The sequence below is a fragment of the Protopterus annectens genome, chromosome 13.part0 (assembly GCF_019279795.1).
Source record: "Protopterus annectens isolate FY-2018-M chromosome 13.part0, PAN1.0, whole genome shotgun sequence".
Taxonomy (NCBI): domain Eukaryota; kingdom Metazoa; phylum Chordata; order Ceratodontiformes; family Protopteridae; genus Protopterus; species Protopterus annectens.
This window is the reverse complement of record NC_056747.1, coordinates 562740864-562759241: the sequence shown is the minus strand read 5'-3', so window position 1 is coordinate 562759241 and position 18378 is coordinate 562740864. Positions and strand designations below refer to the sequence as shown.

At 39.1% G+C, this 18378-nt stretch overlaps 1 protein-coding gene across 1 annotated transcript in view; it reads left to right on the top strand.

Moving 5' to 3' along the window:
- LOC122787469 (S-adenosyl-L-methionine-dependent tRNA 4-demethylwyosine synthase TYW1-like) overlaps positions 1 to 18378 on the top strand; it is a 2539581-nt gene that overhangs the window by 1553689 nt on the left and 967514 nt on the right. Inside the window, exon 13 of the mRNA XM_044054205.1 lies at positions 15357 to 15492. Coding sequence (XP_043910140.1) covers positions 15357 to 15492 — 136 coding nt within the window. The remainder of the gene's footprint in view (positions 1 to 15356; positions 15493 to 18378) is intronic.

Sequence of the window (18378 nt, the reverse complement as noted above, 5' to 3'; positions counted from 1 at the left end):
TGATCAGGTTTCCATTTCCTTTGACTCCTCTTCTGAACAGGGATACTCTCTTCCTCCCTATGAGGATTCTGATGATGAAGAATCTATTCCTTCAGCCTCTCCTCCTGAGGATTATTCTTTTGGGGAAACCCTGCATACCATGAGGGAGCATTTTCACTGGGAGAGCCAAGATTACTCAGAATCTAAGAAAAGGCTCAAAGACTTTATTTTACTACCTCAGCACAGACCTCTTGCTATTCCACCTGTTCTAGACATTGTAGATGTATTTTCAGAGTCCGGCCTATCTTCTGACTCTTTACCCCCTGTACCTGTTAAGCCAGACAGATACTACAGGGTTCCAGATTCTCATAAATTTCTATATAAAAACCCTGCTGCTGACCCTGAAACTATATCTCAGGGTCCCAAAGGGGTCAAGGCTTCCACTGCAAAAAAACCTGTCCCCTCAGATAGGGACTCTGGGGCACTGGACAGATGGGGGAAAAAAGTTTACACTTCTGCCACCTTGGCTGTAAGGGCTTTAAATTGTCAGTTTCATATGATTAAATATCAGCAATACTTAATGTCACTGTTAAAACAGAAAATGTTGACTAATTCTGAATGTTCTGAAAACAAGGAAATGCAGGATTTATTGCATGCAGCTGAACAAGTGGGAAAACATACTTTGCAATGTGGTTTTGATTCACTGGAGGCCTCTTGCAGGGCCGCTGTTACAGGTTCTGTCATGTTAAGGCATGCTTGGTTAAAGGAACAGAATCTGCCTGATCATGTTAAAGCAAAATTATTGGCTGCTCCATTATAGCATGATACTTTGTTTGGTGTTAAGGCAGAAGAGGTGTTGAAGAAAATGGAGAATAAAGCGAAATCTATGCAGACAGTTAAGGATTTCTTACAGCTACAGCCACCCAGATTTAGCAGGAATTGGCCTTCTAAGAATTGGTCCTTTCCAGTGTCCTGACAGGCCACAAAGAGGCAGATACAGACGCCGTAGAGGCAGATCCCAGCCCCAAGGCTCATACAGGCCTAAACAATGGGGTGCTTCTCCCTCCAAAAGCGGGGAAGACAAATCACAGCCATATAGGAAACAGTCCCAATGACTTTCCTCTGCCAATGCCAAGCACTTATCTTTTGGCAGCACTCTGAGGGGGGAAAACTAGCACCTTTTTCACAATATTGGCACATGATCACCTAGGACAAATGGGTCTTGAATATAATGTCTCAGGGCTACAAGTTCCACTTTCACCTTTCCAAAGACAAAAGGTATGCCAGACCTGCCACACAATCAATGGGCAGAGGCAGAAAAGCAGGTTTCATCTTTCATGGACATGAGGACTATTCAGCGAGTACCACAGCAAGAGCAGGGACAAGGATTTTACTCAAGACTTTTCTTGGTACCCAGAAAGGACAAAGCCTGGAGACCAATCCTGGACATGCTTATTATAAACACTTTTCTGGACGTTCCAAAATTCAAAATGTTGACTCTGCAGCAGCTTCTGCCCATCCTGGGCAAGAAGGCTTGGCTTGTAACTTTGGACCTCTAAGAGGCATACCTGCATGTCCCAATCAGACAGTCTTGCAGAAGATACCTCAGATTCATAGCTGGCTCAATGCACTACCAATTCTCTGCACTGCCCTTTGGCTTATCTACTGCGCCCAGGGTCTTCACAAAATGCCTGGCACCAGTAATCGCATTTTGCAGACAAAGAGTAATCCAAATATATCCCTACTTGGACGACTGCCTTATTCAAGCAGAGAGCAAGGATATTCTACTGAAGCATCTGGCGTTTGTAAAAAGATTACTAATTTGCCTAGGGTACACAGTAAACGCAAAGAAATCAAAACTGTTACCCTCTCAAGAGATAATATTCCTGGGTGCAAGCTTAAATACAGCTGCCCCAGATGGCTTATCTCACACCAGACAAACAAAGGCAACTGACTTCTTACTTTGAAAAGATGGCAACAAACACCCAGTTATCTGCAAGAAAAATTCTGCAGGCTTTGGGCTTCATGGCATCCTGCATTCTGCTAATTCCATATGCAAGACTGCATATGAGGAAGCTACAATGGTATCTAAAAAGTGTTTGGACTCAACATTGCCACAGCCTGGAAACATTAATTACCCTCATTCCCTGCCTGCAACAGGAGTTTTGATGGTGGGCACAGGCCTGTCACCACAACGAGGGACAGCTATTCACTTTACCCACAGCCAGGCAGACACTAACAACAGATGCATCAGATTATGCCTGGGGGGCCCACATGGCAGGAAAATGTATTCAGGGCACATGGCCCGCAAGCCAAATGCATCTTCATATCAATCAAAAAGAGATGCCAGCTGTACAGAATGCCCTGACAGCCTACAAGGATCTACTTCATCCAGGACAACTGCTGATAAAGACGGACAATACTACAGTCGTGGTACATACGCAAGGAGGAGCACATTCCTACCCCCTCTGCAGACAAGCTATGACTTTGTGGAACACAGCATTGACTTATCAAGTATATCTGCAAGCAGAATTCCTGCCAGGAGAGACAAATACTCTGGCAGATGAACTAAGCAGAAACCTCATGGACCCCCATGAGTGGAAACTAGATCCACAAATCTTCAGCATGATAACAAGGAAATGGGGATGCCCAGACATAGATCTATTTACCTCCCCTCACAACTGCCAACTACAGAGATTTTGCACAAGGACTTATCACAAACAAGCATGGAAAGTGGATGCCCTAGCATTCAGCTGGAAAACCCTTACAGTATATGCCTTTCCTCCACTGCCTGTCCTCCCCAAGGTACTCCTAAAGGTCAGAAAAGAGAAGCCAAAAATTATTCTGATTGCCCCAGACTGGCCACACCAGCACTGATATCCAAACCTAAAGAGCTTGTCTCAAGGCCTAGCCTGGACATTGCCTCAAATTCCTCATTTACTGATGCAACAAAACAATCAGATCCTGCACAGCCATCTCAGCACCCAAAATCTGGCTGCATGGCGGATAATATAACCCACTCAGAACACACCTCTCTGTAAAGCAGTTAAGGATGTTATTTTGGAGGCCAGGAGGCCCAGCACCAGAAAATCTTGTGCAGAAAAATGAAAGCGATTCTGTGCTTGGAACCAGGCACAAGGAATTGGCACGCTTGTTCCAAATATTCCTCAGATTTTACAATACCGAACTGAGATGCTGGACAAAGGCCTATCCTTCTCATCAATTAAGATCCATGCCTCTGCCATTTCAGCTCATTACAATATGGATCCACCAATTTTTTCACATCCACTGCTAAGGCAGTACCTCAGACGGGCCAAAAACATAAGACCTCAAAGGAGAGCACCAATACCTGCATGGGACCTCAATTTTGTCTTGGAAAAGCTCACACTGCCTCCTTTTGAGTCCGCCAATACAGCTGAGATAAAATTCTTATCATGGAAAACAGCTCTGCTCCTAGCAATAACTTCAGCAAGAAGAGTCTCAGAGTTGCAGGCATTAATGGCTGTGGAACCTTTTATTATTTTCCATCCGGACAGGGTTTCTCTAAGGACAAACCCAACATTTATGCCTAAAGTAGTGTCCAATGTGGCTCTTAACCAAACCATTCATTTTGCCTGCCTTTTATCCAAACCCACAGAATAAAAGGGAGAGACTTCTACATTCTTTGGACATACACAGACAGCTACGCTTTTACTTGGACAAAACTAAAGCTTTCAGAAAGACTGAGCAGCTCTTAGTGGTATATGCTGCAGGATTGCAAGGAAAAGCTATTTCAAAGCAGACTATTTCAAAATGGATAGGTCACTGCATTTGTTTCTGTTATTCACAACATGGCAAATCAGTGCCTAAGGGCATTAGGCCACATTCAACCAGAGCAGCAGCCGCTTCAGCAGCCTTCCTACCAAGGATATTTTGGAGGCTGCAACTTGGACTTCAGTGCACACTTTTGCAAAGCACTACCACTTACCTCTTTACTCTAAATCCAGAGCAGGCTTTGCCACTGCAGTTCTGCAGGGCCTCATAGCCACTCGTAATTCTATTTAGGCCCAGCCACCCAACCTCAGCTTTGGGATTCAACCCAAGTGTAATGACTGCAACAGTGAAATACGATGAACATAGTACAGTTGTGTACCTACCATAAATGTAGATGTTCGAGTGTATTCACTGTTGCAGTCCAGGTTACCCTCTCACAATCCCCCTTTCATTGCTGGGACTTATCTGTACTTCTCTATTCTATACAACCTATGTGGTGTATTTGCTTGTAGATGAAGGTAATGTTTATGTTAGTGCATGCTTTTTTATAAGCAGAATTTTAGCCTACCCTTTTTTGGGGCACCTGACATCTGGGGCAAGAAAAACTGAAGAAAATGGCGTCTGCTGCATCTTTTATACCCCTGGCGCACTGACGTTAGGGAAGAGGTGACAGCAACCGACGCCGGACCAGGACTTTGGAATTCAGGCCGATTGCAGGTAGCCTGCCAGCAGGATAACCCAAGTGTAATGACTGTAACAGTGAATACACTTGAACATCTACATTTGTGGTAGGTACACAACTGTACTTTTTTTCTCTTTGCCTGTACTCTGATATCGGTCCTTGACAGGGAAGGCAGTCTCTAGCCTGCAGTCCAAATAAATTCTTGGCCTCTTCTATTACCTTTTTCTCTCTAATTATTCACTCCCAATACCTTGGTTCTCTTGCCAGTTTTATTCAATAAATTCCATCCTCTTCTTGCCTGTTGTTTGTATCCCTAATTGCAGGCATCCCTATCTTCAAAAACTTTCTGCTGCTTTATGAATATAATATTTTGTATGCTTATCGTTAATTCTAATTAAGAATATGCATCCAAAATCCCAGTCTCTCCTTGTTTCATGAGCTTCCCCCCATTTCATCATCATCCCTTTCCACTTTGAATTATAGGCTTCTGCTTGTTCTAATGTATAGAAGCCTAAACTGTGTAGCTCTGAAGTACCTCTTCAAATTGGCTAATCTCAGACTGCCTTGCTCTGTTGGAAGAATCAGCTTATCCCACTTGACTCTTGCCATCTTCCCTACCAGACAAAATCCTTCAGTTGTTTATTAATTGCTATCCACAACTTCTGTTCTGGTAGATAAAAAAATATGCCTGACCTGTGAAAAAAAAAACTAAAAATATTAAAAACATGTCAACTGCTTGTATTTTGCTATGAATAGCCAGAAAATAGAGCTTCCAGTTTCTCAGTTTTGATATCTTTTTTTTTTAGTCTCTTCCTGCACATCCTTAGCTATCACAACAGAATCCCTTTTAATCCATATTCCTAAGTACTTCATTTTATCTTGTCCCCTTAAATATGGATATTGCTGCACTAATTCATGTGTGGGTGCATAATTTATAGCTATTTTTGTTTTAGCTTAATTAATTTTGTATCCAGAAAAGATCTGAAACAGTCTCAAAATGTTCCACAACACTTGTGTCCTTTTCTGGTTTTATCAGGTCTAAAATATCATCTGCCCTTATTTTCTTTGCCAGTGGTTCTAAATATAATACAAATAACAAAAGGGAAAGAAGACACCTCTGCCAAAAAGGAGTTATCAGAGAGGAGCCCACCCAATTTAATTTTCACCTCCGATCCCTCATTTATCCTCCTAATCAACCTTATAATTGTATCAGGGAATGCAAATGCTTTCATTGCCCTGCTTATAAACTCCCAGCTTACCCTGTCAAATGCTGTCTTTGCATCAAGACCTACAACAACAGTTGTATTTTCCTTACATTCTGCTTCCCTCTGGATCATCAATGCTTTGTTAATGTTGTCAATTGTATGCCTCCCCTCCACAGAACCACATTGATCTGTATCTATCAGTTTTGGCATCACCTTTGCCATTCTTGTAGCCATTATAGACATAAACATTTTATAATCATGGTTAAGGATTCAAATGGGCCTGTATGAAGCTGGATCTGATGGGTCTTTACCCTCTTTAGGTATTATAGCCAGCGCCGCTTTCTTCCAGAATGTTGGTGCTTCTCCTTCTCTTAAATACTGTTAAACAAAACCACCTAGTTCATTACCAGTTTTTTTCACTCCCAAACTTCCACAGGAAGTTGGGGGGCTTTCCTGTGGATTGTTTATGCATCACCATTTTTATCTCATTTCCTCCTATCCTATCGGATAGTAATTGAGCCTCATTTTTCTTTAGGCTTGGCATATTTTACTCATCTATAAGTATTTCCATTATACCATTTCTTGATTTCCATATTTCTCTCTCTTACAGACTTTCATAAAATGTTCAAAATATTTCTAGTACTTCTACAGCATATCTTGCTCTCTTCCTTGTTATAGGCTTCCTAAGCTTGGTGACAACCCCTTCTGCTTTCTGTTGCCTGAGTCATTAAGCTGAAAGTTTTTGTACTCTAGAATTATCATCAAAAAGCAGTTGCTTAACAGCAAACTTTCTAAACTCTTGGATATTTTCAAGGTAATCCCTTATTTTCTGTTTAGCATTCTGCAGTTGCTCCTCCTGTTCTGTGAGAATCTCCCTATTTTGCAATACGTTAATATTTGTCAGTCCCTCTAAATAATTCTTATTACTTCTTAACCATATCTCCCTTTCTTTTATGTCCACCCTATTTTTAAACTCCATTTCACTTTTATCCCACTACCTAGATATATTTTCAGAAGAAATTTCTATCTTCTCTGATAACTCCAGACCTCCCAACCATCCCGAATTACTCATTTTTTACTGTGTTTTGGGGTCCCAATAATGGGGTGCCACGATTCCCGAGTGGCACCCCTTCATTTCCGATTTTTCATCTATTTTTTTATAGACTTTTTCATTTTTCGCACTTTTGGAGCTGCCGTCATCACATGCGCGATAACGTCAGCTCTGTCAGCCTGTCTGAATTAAGTTCAAGGGACGTGCGGGAGCACGTCTGTTTGAATACTGGGACTGCCATTTTGGTTTTGGATTTAAGCTCTACGGACTTCTACCGTAAAACTGCAGAGTTTTCCAGGCAGAACGGGAGTTGCCGCACAGCTTGCTTTGATTTAAGGTAACTGAAATGTGCGTGTGTGTGTGTATGCGATCAGAGAGAGAAAGTGAGTGAATGCAGGTTTGAAAGGTGAAGAGTATGTGTATGTGAGCAATCGGTGAGAGAAAGTGAGTGAATGCAGGTTTATGAGTTATGAAAGCTGACAAGATTCTGTGTGTATGTGTGTGTGTGTGTGTGACCGGAGGGGATATGCTGGAGTGCTTGCAAAAGCTGGAAAGCATTGATAAGATTCATGATTTACTGGTGGTCACCTGGTACCATGCTGCCAACAAAAAGGCTGAGATGCAACCACTCTGGGACAGTAAGTTACTATTTTCCTATTTATTGAATTAAACTCCATATTCCACATGGGAAAATTTAGCAAATTATCAGAGAACAGGAAGTCATGGCACAAGACATTATTTGTAGTCTAGTGCATGGTAGCATTTCTTAAGTTTTTCTGTGTGAGCTAATGGGAGCAATACTGTCACATCATTATGATAATTATACAGGAGTACATTTAGACTGCAGCATGAATTGAGATTTGCAAGGTGTCCCATTAAGAAACTTTTATAGTAAAAAAGAAGCATTAGTGCTACTGGTTTCAAAAGCTTCTCCAGCTAGAAGAATTTACATGAATGAATCTGTTAGTTTGCAGATTTTGTTTTTCAGTAATAGTCGAAGACTAGTTTTAGAGTAGATCCTGTGAGAAAAGCTCCTAGCAGTCAGTACTTTGTCATGTAGCAAAAGCTGTAAAACATGTATCCAACATAAATGATTAATAAAACAAGAACAAAGGTATATATATAGCAGTTAAATCATTCATCCTTTCATCTCCTGTAAACTGTTATTTGAGGTTTGTGGGCAAACCAGATCCTGCCCTGCCAAGCAATGAGAATAAAGTTGGCTTTTCTACAACTCTTCAAGATCAGACTCTATGAGGAACAATTCAGCTTTGCTCAGCAGAAGTCTTTGAACTCCACAGTTGCTGTTTTCCATAGAAAATACTGCCAGTGCGTTTTTGTGTGTGCTCCAGCAGTGATTCCTTTCTTTTGGGAGATCTCTCCCTTTTTCATGTTTGTGCATCCTCGCAGTTGGTATGTTCAGAGTGTGTGTGTGTGTGTGTGTGTGTGTGTGTGTGTGTGTATAGACTTTTATGATGGAAATGTTTTGAATTGGGCAGTTTTGTCATTACTTATTATACAAGAAATATAATGTTCTAAGTTTATAAAATTACTATTTGAAATGTGTCCCTAATGGGGCTGTATTCCCCCATTATTGGCTTGTCTAGGTTTTTTGTGCTTAGAGGTTGGGAACTATGGTGAGAGTGAGAACTAAATTCACTAAATGATAGCCATTTGATTTTCAGTCTTCCTATCCTTCAGGAAACAAGTTGCTTATTTGGCATAATGTTATGTTGCTCTGACTGTAGTGCACAGCGTCTGGGTTCAAAACTGGCCAGTGAAATGAATGGTGGTAACACAACATTTTATTCTAGCAACTTTCCAAAATTATACAAGCAATGTTTAAAATGTGTCCCTGGTTTTTGGCTTTTTGCCCCCCCCCCCCCCAAAAAAAATTAAATTGAAAATGAGTGCAAGAAGCTGTGCAAAATGCCTATGCCTTACACTAATGTTCTATATATATATGGTGTGTGTATTTGTGTGTGTATGTGTGTGTGGAAGTAGACTTTTATGATGGAAATGTTCTGAATTGGGCAGTTTTGTCATTACTGATTCATGCATTTTGTTTTATTGCCTACTGAAAAAATGTTCAAACAATAAAGTTAAAATGTGCTCTCTGTGTATAACAAGTGTGCTGTATTATACAAGGAATATAATTTACTAAAGTCAGAAAGGTGTATGAAAGAACACATGTATGTTTCTTGTTGTGTGCAAGGGAATAATGATTTGAAAACAGCACAAAGGTAATCTTTATCCACCACTGGCCAGATGCATTTTCTTTGGATGTGGTGTAGATTTCAATGCTATTTTAATGAATGTGAGTTTCAAGAGCAGAGAAGTTTTAATGCCAACTCTATTTTCATTGCGAGACAGTATTGCTTTAACATAGATCTATTGGTGTTTGTGCATTGTGCTATAAAGTGTAAAAATAAAATCCAAATCATTGTAGAAGTAAAGCAGTATGCACACATTGGTGTTTATGGTAAATGGAATGAAATAGCCAGGTAATGGGACATTGGAATGGCTGCAGGGGGGGACTTTGGTGCCATATTTTGGTTGTCTGTTCTTCAGTTTGCAATTTGCATTTAAAAGTTGGTATCCCACAATTCCAGTGGAGTGGGTGGGGTTACATAATTATGTATGCAAATTTTATGTTAAACAGCGTACAGATTTGTACCTATTTTTCATGGGCCTTGTCCAGATTTTTGATGTTTCCAGGTTGAGAGGTATGGATAGCTCCTAAATAATTTCCACTACCCATTCCTTAAATTCTTCTCTTTTTAACAGGATGGAAAGAACCAGTATCTTGTTTTTATTTGTTGTTGGTGTATGATCTGAAATAGTTATTGGATGCATACCAAGACCTTCAATTAAATGCAGTAGTAGAAACAAATGTTCCAAACTGACACCCAGATGCACAGACTCAAACTAATCTAAAAGAAACGTTATCCATGCTAAGGTGCATTGTACAGCTTGTGGTTCTATTAAGTGCTGTCTGGTTTTGTCTTATTTTTATTGCTCTCTCAGCTGGGAAACACTTTCTGTATGCTATTTCTCTTTATCAGATTGTCTGCTAGAGACACAAGAACGAGACACAAAAGTGTTTACCAGAAAAAGGCCTTATAATAATAATCTTTTTCATTTACTTGATTTCTCTTAAAACGTGTTACTGGATGGAGCTAATGACCTTAATCCAGTCATTCCCCTATGCAGGAATGAGAAAAAGCACACTATTTTTTCTTTTTTCATACTCTTAACTAGGCCTTTTTTTATGTCGCAGTGCTTACATTTCTTAAAACTGAACAAGGAAAAAGAGAGAGAAGGAAGGAAAAAAAAACAGGGGCACCTATTTACATTAGTATTCCTGTACACTTAAAAAAATAACTAACAAAACTTTACTTTATAAAGCATTCTTTATATGCAAAGAAAATTATGCACTATTTAAATAGTGTTAATAAAACATTTTTTACTTGCAGTTAACTTTCTCTCTCCTCTTCCAAGTATTTTTCCGAACATTAATGACATGAAGTAGGGCATATGCTTTAGAGTCCCCTACAAATTTAACAAAGTCCAATATTTCCAGATGTTCTTGTTCTGTCACATTTCACAAATGTAATTATTGCTTTGTAATCCTATATTTGTCAATTTCCAAGTTACTGATTTTTATTCTGGGTACAGCAGTTTGAATCTCATGCCTTCTTCTCAACATTCCCTGAATAATGGAATAAATTTACCCTTGCCTCTTGTACAATGAGTATTCATTCTCCACAAGCACTCTGCTCTCTCCCATGTTTAGTACTGTCTCCTTCTTGAAACAGTTTTGTCAGAAGGAACTCCTCCTGCTGGTAAGATTGCATATTTACTATTAAAGGTCTAGGTTCTTTTCTCGTAGCCAGATTTGGAGCATACACACAATGTGCCCTTTCAATTAACAATTCCTGTTGTGCCATACCAGTCCAGTTGTTTGTGCTTTCATAAAATTAATACAGTCTGTTCCTTTCACCTTCTCTGGTACAGCAGAAAATCTCAGGTTTTCCCTATGTGCTGTGTCTTCTAATTCTATTATTTTTTTAAACATCTCTTCTTGTATAGGCTTCTATTCAACCATTTTTTCTTCATTTAGACCTATGAGTTTTCAAAGCTTCTAACATTTTTTTAGCCTTCTATTGTTTGATTTGATATACTCCAGCACTGTTATATTTATTTTAGTCAGGTCTGTGTGTTTCCTTATACTTTCTTCTAGGTTACTGGAAGTCATGTCTGGAGCTTGCACTGCATTTTGCTGAACAGCTATAATACTTTTCCCAGTCAGTGTTTTTTCAACACCTTTTGTAGCTGATTTTCCTTCAGGTCTTCTGTATTTATTTTTTCTTGGCATCCAGGCAGTGCACTTACTAGCCAGTTACTGAAATTTACCCAGAAATCTAGGCCCGCTGGCTTTCTCTGCTAAGTATCTGTTTTCACACTGGTAGAGCTAGAATTGAAATGTTACTCACTGTGCAGCCATCTTGGAAGTCTTTTGCTAGTGCTGTTCGAGATTTTTTCTGCACATCACTGTGTATGCATCACTTTTTCATCTGTAGTCTGGCATGTTTTGGCTTGATGTGGATTTCAAATAGGCTAGTACCCAACTGGAAAACTTATTTTCTTGTTGCTATTTGTATTTTATTGCTAAATAAGAATTGTTAACAAGATTGGATGCCATTTTAGCTAGAATAGGGAATGTCAGCCCCTGAGGACTAAATAAAGGTGCTATTGCAGTAGACTAATTTGGCACAAATACTTCTATAGTGTCTATCTGTGTTTTGTTTTGACCCAGAGCGTAGTACAGAGATTTAGGGTCTGACTGGGGTTTATGCCAGTTGGCTTAGACTCAGACTGCTATGGCATCTTCCAGATTGTTCCTGACCTTGGACTTCCCACTAAAAAGTGCTTAGACAAGTGATCTAAGGAGGATGATCTCAGGGACCTGGTTGATGTGACAGTGGCATCAGGTGATCTTCCTCAGCTTGAAGACATGGGTCCTAGTAACAAGCTTTTGCAAACATAGCCCTGGGTTCTCAAGATTCTAAGGTCACTGCTAGAAGCCCCTTTAAAGGTCACCATGCATGCAAATCAAGGCATATCCCACAGAGCAGAGCGCCCTTGCATGGAATTCAGACAAGATGTCCTATTTTAGGAGCCTGTGGCTGAATCATGTTTTGTTTTCTCAGAGGAAGCAAATTGTGTAGCTACTATTCTGGTAGGATGACTTTGAAAGTTAGAACATGGTTATCCTGGTATATCATTAAGTCCCTTGCCTTCAAGGTGGTAGCCCCACTAAAGAAGACTCTGAAGCTCAGAAGTATAGAAAAGGTACTTTGATTTATTGTATGTGGATGCTTTTAAACCACTGGCAATTTTGTCTCTTCTGGGAACTCTGGTAGATGCATTTTTAGCAGTATCCAAGGAATGGATAACCGTACCTTTCCACCAAGAAGTCTAATAGTTTGTCTGGTACAGCAGTCTCACAAGTTCAGAGAAGGGGTCAGAACTGGCCTCCTTCCACTGCTTTACCCATTGGTAAGAAATCAGAGTTCTGGACTGATTTGGGAAGAAAGATGTACAGCTTGCCACCCTGACTGTCACAACCATTAATTGTCAAACACATGTCAGCAGGTTTTAAATTGTGATGATAGGCCAGATGAGGGAAAAGAGTAGGGAATTGTGTGATGGAGACCGGAGGGCAAAATTACTGGACCTCATGCATTGGTTAAGCATTCTATGAAGTGTGATTATGATGTTGTAAATGCTGTATCCAGATTAGCAGCTACAGGGTTAGTGATTAGAAGACATGCCTGGCTGAGGTTGCAGCTCCTATCAAAACAGGTAAAAGTGCAGCTTCTTAATGCTCCCCTAGATAAGCCATAGATATGGACCTTCTCTTTAAGAAACCCAGTTGTGAAGTTTAAAAAAATGGAGGAAAGGGGAAGACTGTGTAGTCATTGAATAGAGTTGTTTCATTCCCTTTTTCTTAGGTATGAGAGGAATTACCCACTAAGTGTGGTGCCTACTGTCGGAGGCATGTAAAAGGGAAAGAAGGACTAATACAAAAAGAGGGAAAAAAGGCAGGGAGACTAGAAAGAGAAGTCTTCAGACCCTAACTAGAGCGAAGCCATGACTATATGAAAATTCAGCATTCTCCACTCTCTGTCCCAAAACTTATACCCAGTCCTGCCCTGTACCCATTCCACACACCCCAAAGGTAGCAGGAACTGTAACCCATTACAAAGGAAAGTGAGAAAGCATCATACAAGATAAAATGAGTGCTTTGATAATGAGTGTTGCAAACTACAGTTAAGAAAGTCACAAATGCCAAGCATTCCACCCATACCAAGGGATAAAGTTCACCCTAGCGCCTGCTTTTACAACTAGGAAGCATAAAAACACTGTCATAACAGTACCAGAGTAGAGAGTTCTACTCAAGATTCATCCGTATGCCCTGAAAGGAAGGTCCTTGAAAGCCCATACTGAACTAAAGACTCCATCCCACAAAGACATTTGGATCCAAACCGGTGTACCACAGGTAAGCCAGACCTACCTTGTATAGACTAATGCATTTTGCTCATGTTTTAAATGTTCTGTGCATACACATCTAAGGTGGAATAATTTTAAATAGGTTGCACTTCTGCTATTAAGTAGACAGAACCAGATTCCTTCATGTGTTAACAAATGCATCATTGCATTAGTCTTTAAATTATAGTAGTGAGCTTTCAAAGTGAGTCAGTAGCCTGTTAACAGCATTGACTATACCACTGTTGGATTCACTTACCTTAACAGCATTGACTATACCACTGTTGGATTCACTTACCTGAATAATTCAAAGTTTTATGAGTCCTGAAGAGGGACATGGATCTGCTGTTCACTTCAATGCAGTGGAGCAATAAAAGGATCACGTGTGTTAAATTTTATCACCTAGTAGAAAAGTAATATTGGAGACTCCTGATAAATTTAATAATGTGTGTACTCCTGATATAAGTTAAAATGCACGTACACTTTATTTTAATTAGTAGCACACTGACTTTCTCACTTGCTTAATTCTACTCTAGAAAAAAGTGAGGCTGTTGTCTTTTCATTTGTAATAAATAGATATATTGGGAGTTTGCTGATCAGCTGTTTCACTGAGTTAGTTAATACATTGAATTAATTTGTTTCATAATATTACACTGTAAAGAAGTTGAATCATTTAATTTTTCATGTTATAAAATTAGTTTGATTAATTTCGGTATTATTTTTCATTTTAGTAATTAGTCATGCATATTTCATCAATATAATGTAAAACATAGTGTGAACCAGAGGATGTACCAGTAGTTCAGTTCAGGCAGGGAACAAAGCAGCATTGTTGTTTGCTGCAGTGGAGAGCATGGAACAGTTTAATTTTATTGAAGTAATTAACCCAGAATAAGGTCTGGTGGAATTGAACTTACAAGTGCTTGATTCACAGTTTTTTTTTTGGTCTGTGCATTTACTGGGCCTAAGAGGAATAGATAACTGGATCTCTGTTATCCAGAAAAGCTATGCAGCACCGAACTCATCCCTAAATTTGCATTGGATTACAAAAGCACAGTTATAACCAGCTTCCTCATCGAAAAGCTCTGTCCTCACTGTTGAGAAAAAGAATAGAGTTGGTGACCAGCTCTGTAGTGAAAAGTCAGTTTTAAAAAGAGGGTCTATATCATATGAGCGAATTGCACAAATTGCAAACCCTCATAATATCTAACGTACCAGACCTCAAAGTGCTTTTTCTGAGATCGCGGTACAGTGAAGAATGGGATATTTGCCATATCCTCACTGTTATGCAATTGTGGAGTTGGAATGTATTTGAGGTCCGGTATGTTCGATGATATGAGCGTTCTCAATTTGTGCGATTCGCTCATATGATATAGACCCTTAAAAAGATATTGATTATAACAGTCATCAGGCTTATGAAGTGTCACAAAAGCCTTCCATTTGAAAAAAAAATAATTTTAAAGTAATGAGCAGTATGGCAAACTTGACATTTTAATGTTGTTGATATTTTAGAATTTGGAGAATTATGTGATATTTATGTATGAAGAACTGAAAAAACTTTGCTGTTATAGATGTTGACATTATGTGAGGGCTTTTAATGTATAAAACAATTTGTAATTTGTAGGAGCTTTTTGGAGTCTCATATAGTCTGCTGGCAAGTGGACAAAAAGTTTCTGCTCCCCTTTTTGATTCTGTAGCATGCCATTTGCTACACTTTTTTGCTGTCAGTGACAACCGGCTAACTGATAACATTATTATCTCCTCTAAGTTAATAGCACCTATCTTGTCAAGCACATCACTCAGATCTCCTAGCTGACAGTTTTCTCTTGGATGATGGCATCAGTGTGGTCTTTCTGATTGCGCTGGGCTTAACACTTCTAATTACTGAACTGCATTTGCTAAGATTAGAGGTATGGGGTAGTGCTTAGAACACCCTGATCTGCTGCACTGCAGTTCATTTAGAAAAACATTTACAGTTTGAAGTAGTATGTTGATGTACAAGTTCAGTCAGCACCTAAAGGTGTGTCAGCAATACACATTAATTTGGCATGTACCTGTTGTGCACTGTAGCTTCTGTCTTCTAGGTTTAGTATGTTCCTGAAAATAATATTAGCCTTTATTTTCATTTTATTTGTAGAAAACTTGAACCAGTAACACAACTGTATGTCAGTGTTGATGCCAGCACCAAAGATAGTCTGAAAAAAATTGATCGTCCTCTCTTCAAGGATTTCTGGCCAAGGTTTATGGACAGTTTGAAAGCTTTGGCAGACAAGGTAAAGCAGAGTTCAGCACTTACCATCTGTACCAAGAAACTTTCCTGTTTCCATTTTCTTCATTTTATAAGGGAATAAATGAGTCTGACTTCTGAGGCCTTTGGCACTGGGATATATATTGGTTTTCTTCTTCTGATGCACACATCTCAGTATAATTCATCAGCATGTCATGATAATGTGAGCTTGGCTAGGATGGTAATTCTATATTCCATATTACTAGTTCTTCGAACCACTTGTAGAGTTTTGATGTTATTTATTATTTTATTTATTAACATTTGATTACTGGGAAAGTTCGATTGTGTTAGAGCCCATTTTCAGCAGAGGCCTGGGGAGAGAAGCTCCAAAGTATTACAAAACATTTTAATAACAATTTTAAAATCTTCAAAGATAATACAAAACATCTACAGTTTAAATATACCAAATTAGACATAATTTGAAAACATTGGTTAAGAGTAGGTACGAGTTATATGGCAATGGTTTAATATTTAAAGAAATTTTAGCCAGTTTATAGAAAAGTTAAAGATAAGTTTAACACACAGGAATCACAATATGAAGTGAGAGGAAAAGTAGGCTTATGGTGTATTCAGAGAGAAAGACATGGGAGAGAAATTGATAGAAGTCAGGAAATAAGTAAAGAAGGGAGAGTAAGGAGGTGGGAGGTACGAACAGGTATTTGTTCACATATAAAGATTTAGTTTATCCTGGTGTTGAGCAAGAAAAGAGTCAGATTTTGGCAACAAAATCTTTCAGAATGGTTTCAAAGGATGGTAGGGAGGATAATTGACCTGTTGGATACAGGTAAGGAGTTCCAGACCTTAGCAACATGGTACGAGTACAGACCATGCCCAGCAGATTTGGTAGGTTTATGAACAGACAGGAGTTTTTGGTCATTGGATCCTAATGTTCAACTGAAAACAGTTGTATAGAATGTTGTTTAGTGCTGAACAAGCAGATGCATGTGGGATAATTTTATAGGTGGTAAGAAGCTGTGCATCTATTAGTTGGAATTTCCAGTGAAATGGGACGTGGGATTGCTGGACTAAGTTATAAGGATTAAGATAGGATAGGCTTTTTAGTGCTATACAGTGGTGGGTTCTGAAAGGGGTGTTTACTGCAGATTTAACAACTTTGTTATAACAGTGTTCACGTTTTGATTTTTTTGATGCCTAGAGGTTAGTAAGGAAGGGAATACCATAAAGACGTGTGGGGAGGAGATAAGTAGTTGCAAGTATACTTTTAGTTGTATTGGTGAGAGATTTTGGCTCTGTTAAGTATCCCTGGTTTTTGATGTTTTACTTATGCAATTTTGTATATGCAGGTCGACTTTAAGATTACCATCCACTATTATTCCTAATAATTTGCAACAAGAAGTGACTTCAGTGGTTGTATTATCAAGAAAGAGGATTCTATTTCTTTTTTTTCATGAGAGATGGGTTTGGGGAAAAATGGGGTTGAGCATGAGTTATGAGATACAAAGCTATGTTTCAGTGACTGTTAGCTTCCTGAGTAATTTTTTAGAGGTGTGCCATGTTGTCAGATGTGCAAATGTATGTGGAGTCATCTACATACTGTATCAGGGAGGCCTGTTTTGTGGATTTGTGGAGTGTGTTGATGAGAATGTTAGAGGAGGGAACCAAGGCTAGAGCTTTGTGGTGCAGTGCTGGTGACTGGGAGGTATGGAGGGGGGGGGGGTGTCATTTTACTGACTGCTATTGGACAGGTAGCCTTTGAACCATAGAAGGTTGGGCTGAGAGACCTAGTGAAGACATTTGACGTGGAAGTGTGTTGTGTCAAACTGAGTTGAAGACTATGGACTAGTCTAGAAGTAAGGAGACGACTAGCTGACAGTTATCTCTAGCTTTATTGATAGTATTTATATAGGTTAGAAGTGGATTGATGATAGTATGGGAAGGACAGAAGCCATGTTGTGTTGGGGATAGGAGTTCTTCCTGCAGGAGATAGTTTAGCAATTGTGTTTTAATGCGTTTTAACTATTTTGAGGGAGGGAGGTAAGATTGCAATAGGTCTAAAGTTGATAATGTCTGTTGAATTTCCCCCATTGTGCAGAGGGATAATGTGTGAAAACATGGAATGTCTGGATTTATCTATTTATAAAGATTGAGACAGGATAGACAGTGTTATTTTAAGGTACTCATTTGGAAGGTCATCAGCTGAAGTAGATCATGGTTTGAGTTTGAGTAGTTTTATATAGTATGTGGGCACAGGTTTGAAGTTGAAAGTGGATGTGGTGATATGTAGCTGTTTGTCTGGATTGGGATTAGATGTTGAAGAATCCTTGGTTATAGATGTTACACTATCTATAAAATACAGTTTAATTGTATTGTGGTTTCAAGTGGCGAGTTATTAGGCGAGTGGTTAGGGTTGAGTTTTTGGCAGGGATGCTGGATTTCTTTAATGGCTATCTAGAATTTTTTTTATCTTTGCTTGCTATTATTCTGAAAGTTATTGTAGCATAGCTTTTTGTCTTCATTTGTTTGCTTTTTAGTACGATTGTGAAGCATTCTGAAGTTTTCAAGCTTTTATGGTTTGTTTGTATTTTTACCATTCTTTCCATGCTTTTTCTGTATCCTGCATTAGCATTTTACTCTTTTTGTATAGACAAATTGCATTATTTGATTTTATTCTCTTTCTTCTAGGAGGTGAAAGACTACTTAGGGTATTCAGGAAAGTTGCATGTAATTCATTTAGAGCATCATCTAAGAGGAGGATTTTTAGGATGTTCCAGTTAATAGATGATAGGGTAGTAATGAACATTTCTGGATCAGACTTCAGAAAGATTGCATATTGTTTTATAAATGTGCTGTTTAAATGGATGTGTGAAATGTCTGAGTGTACAGATTGGGAGATGATCACTGATAGTCTGAT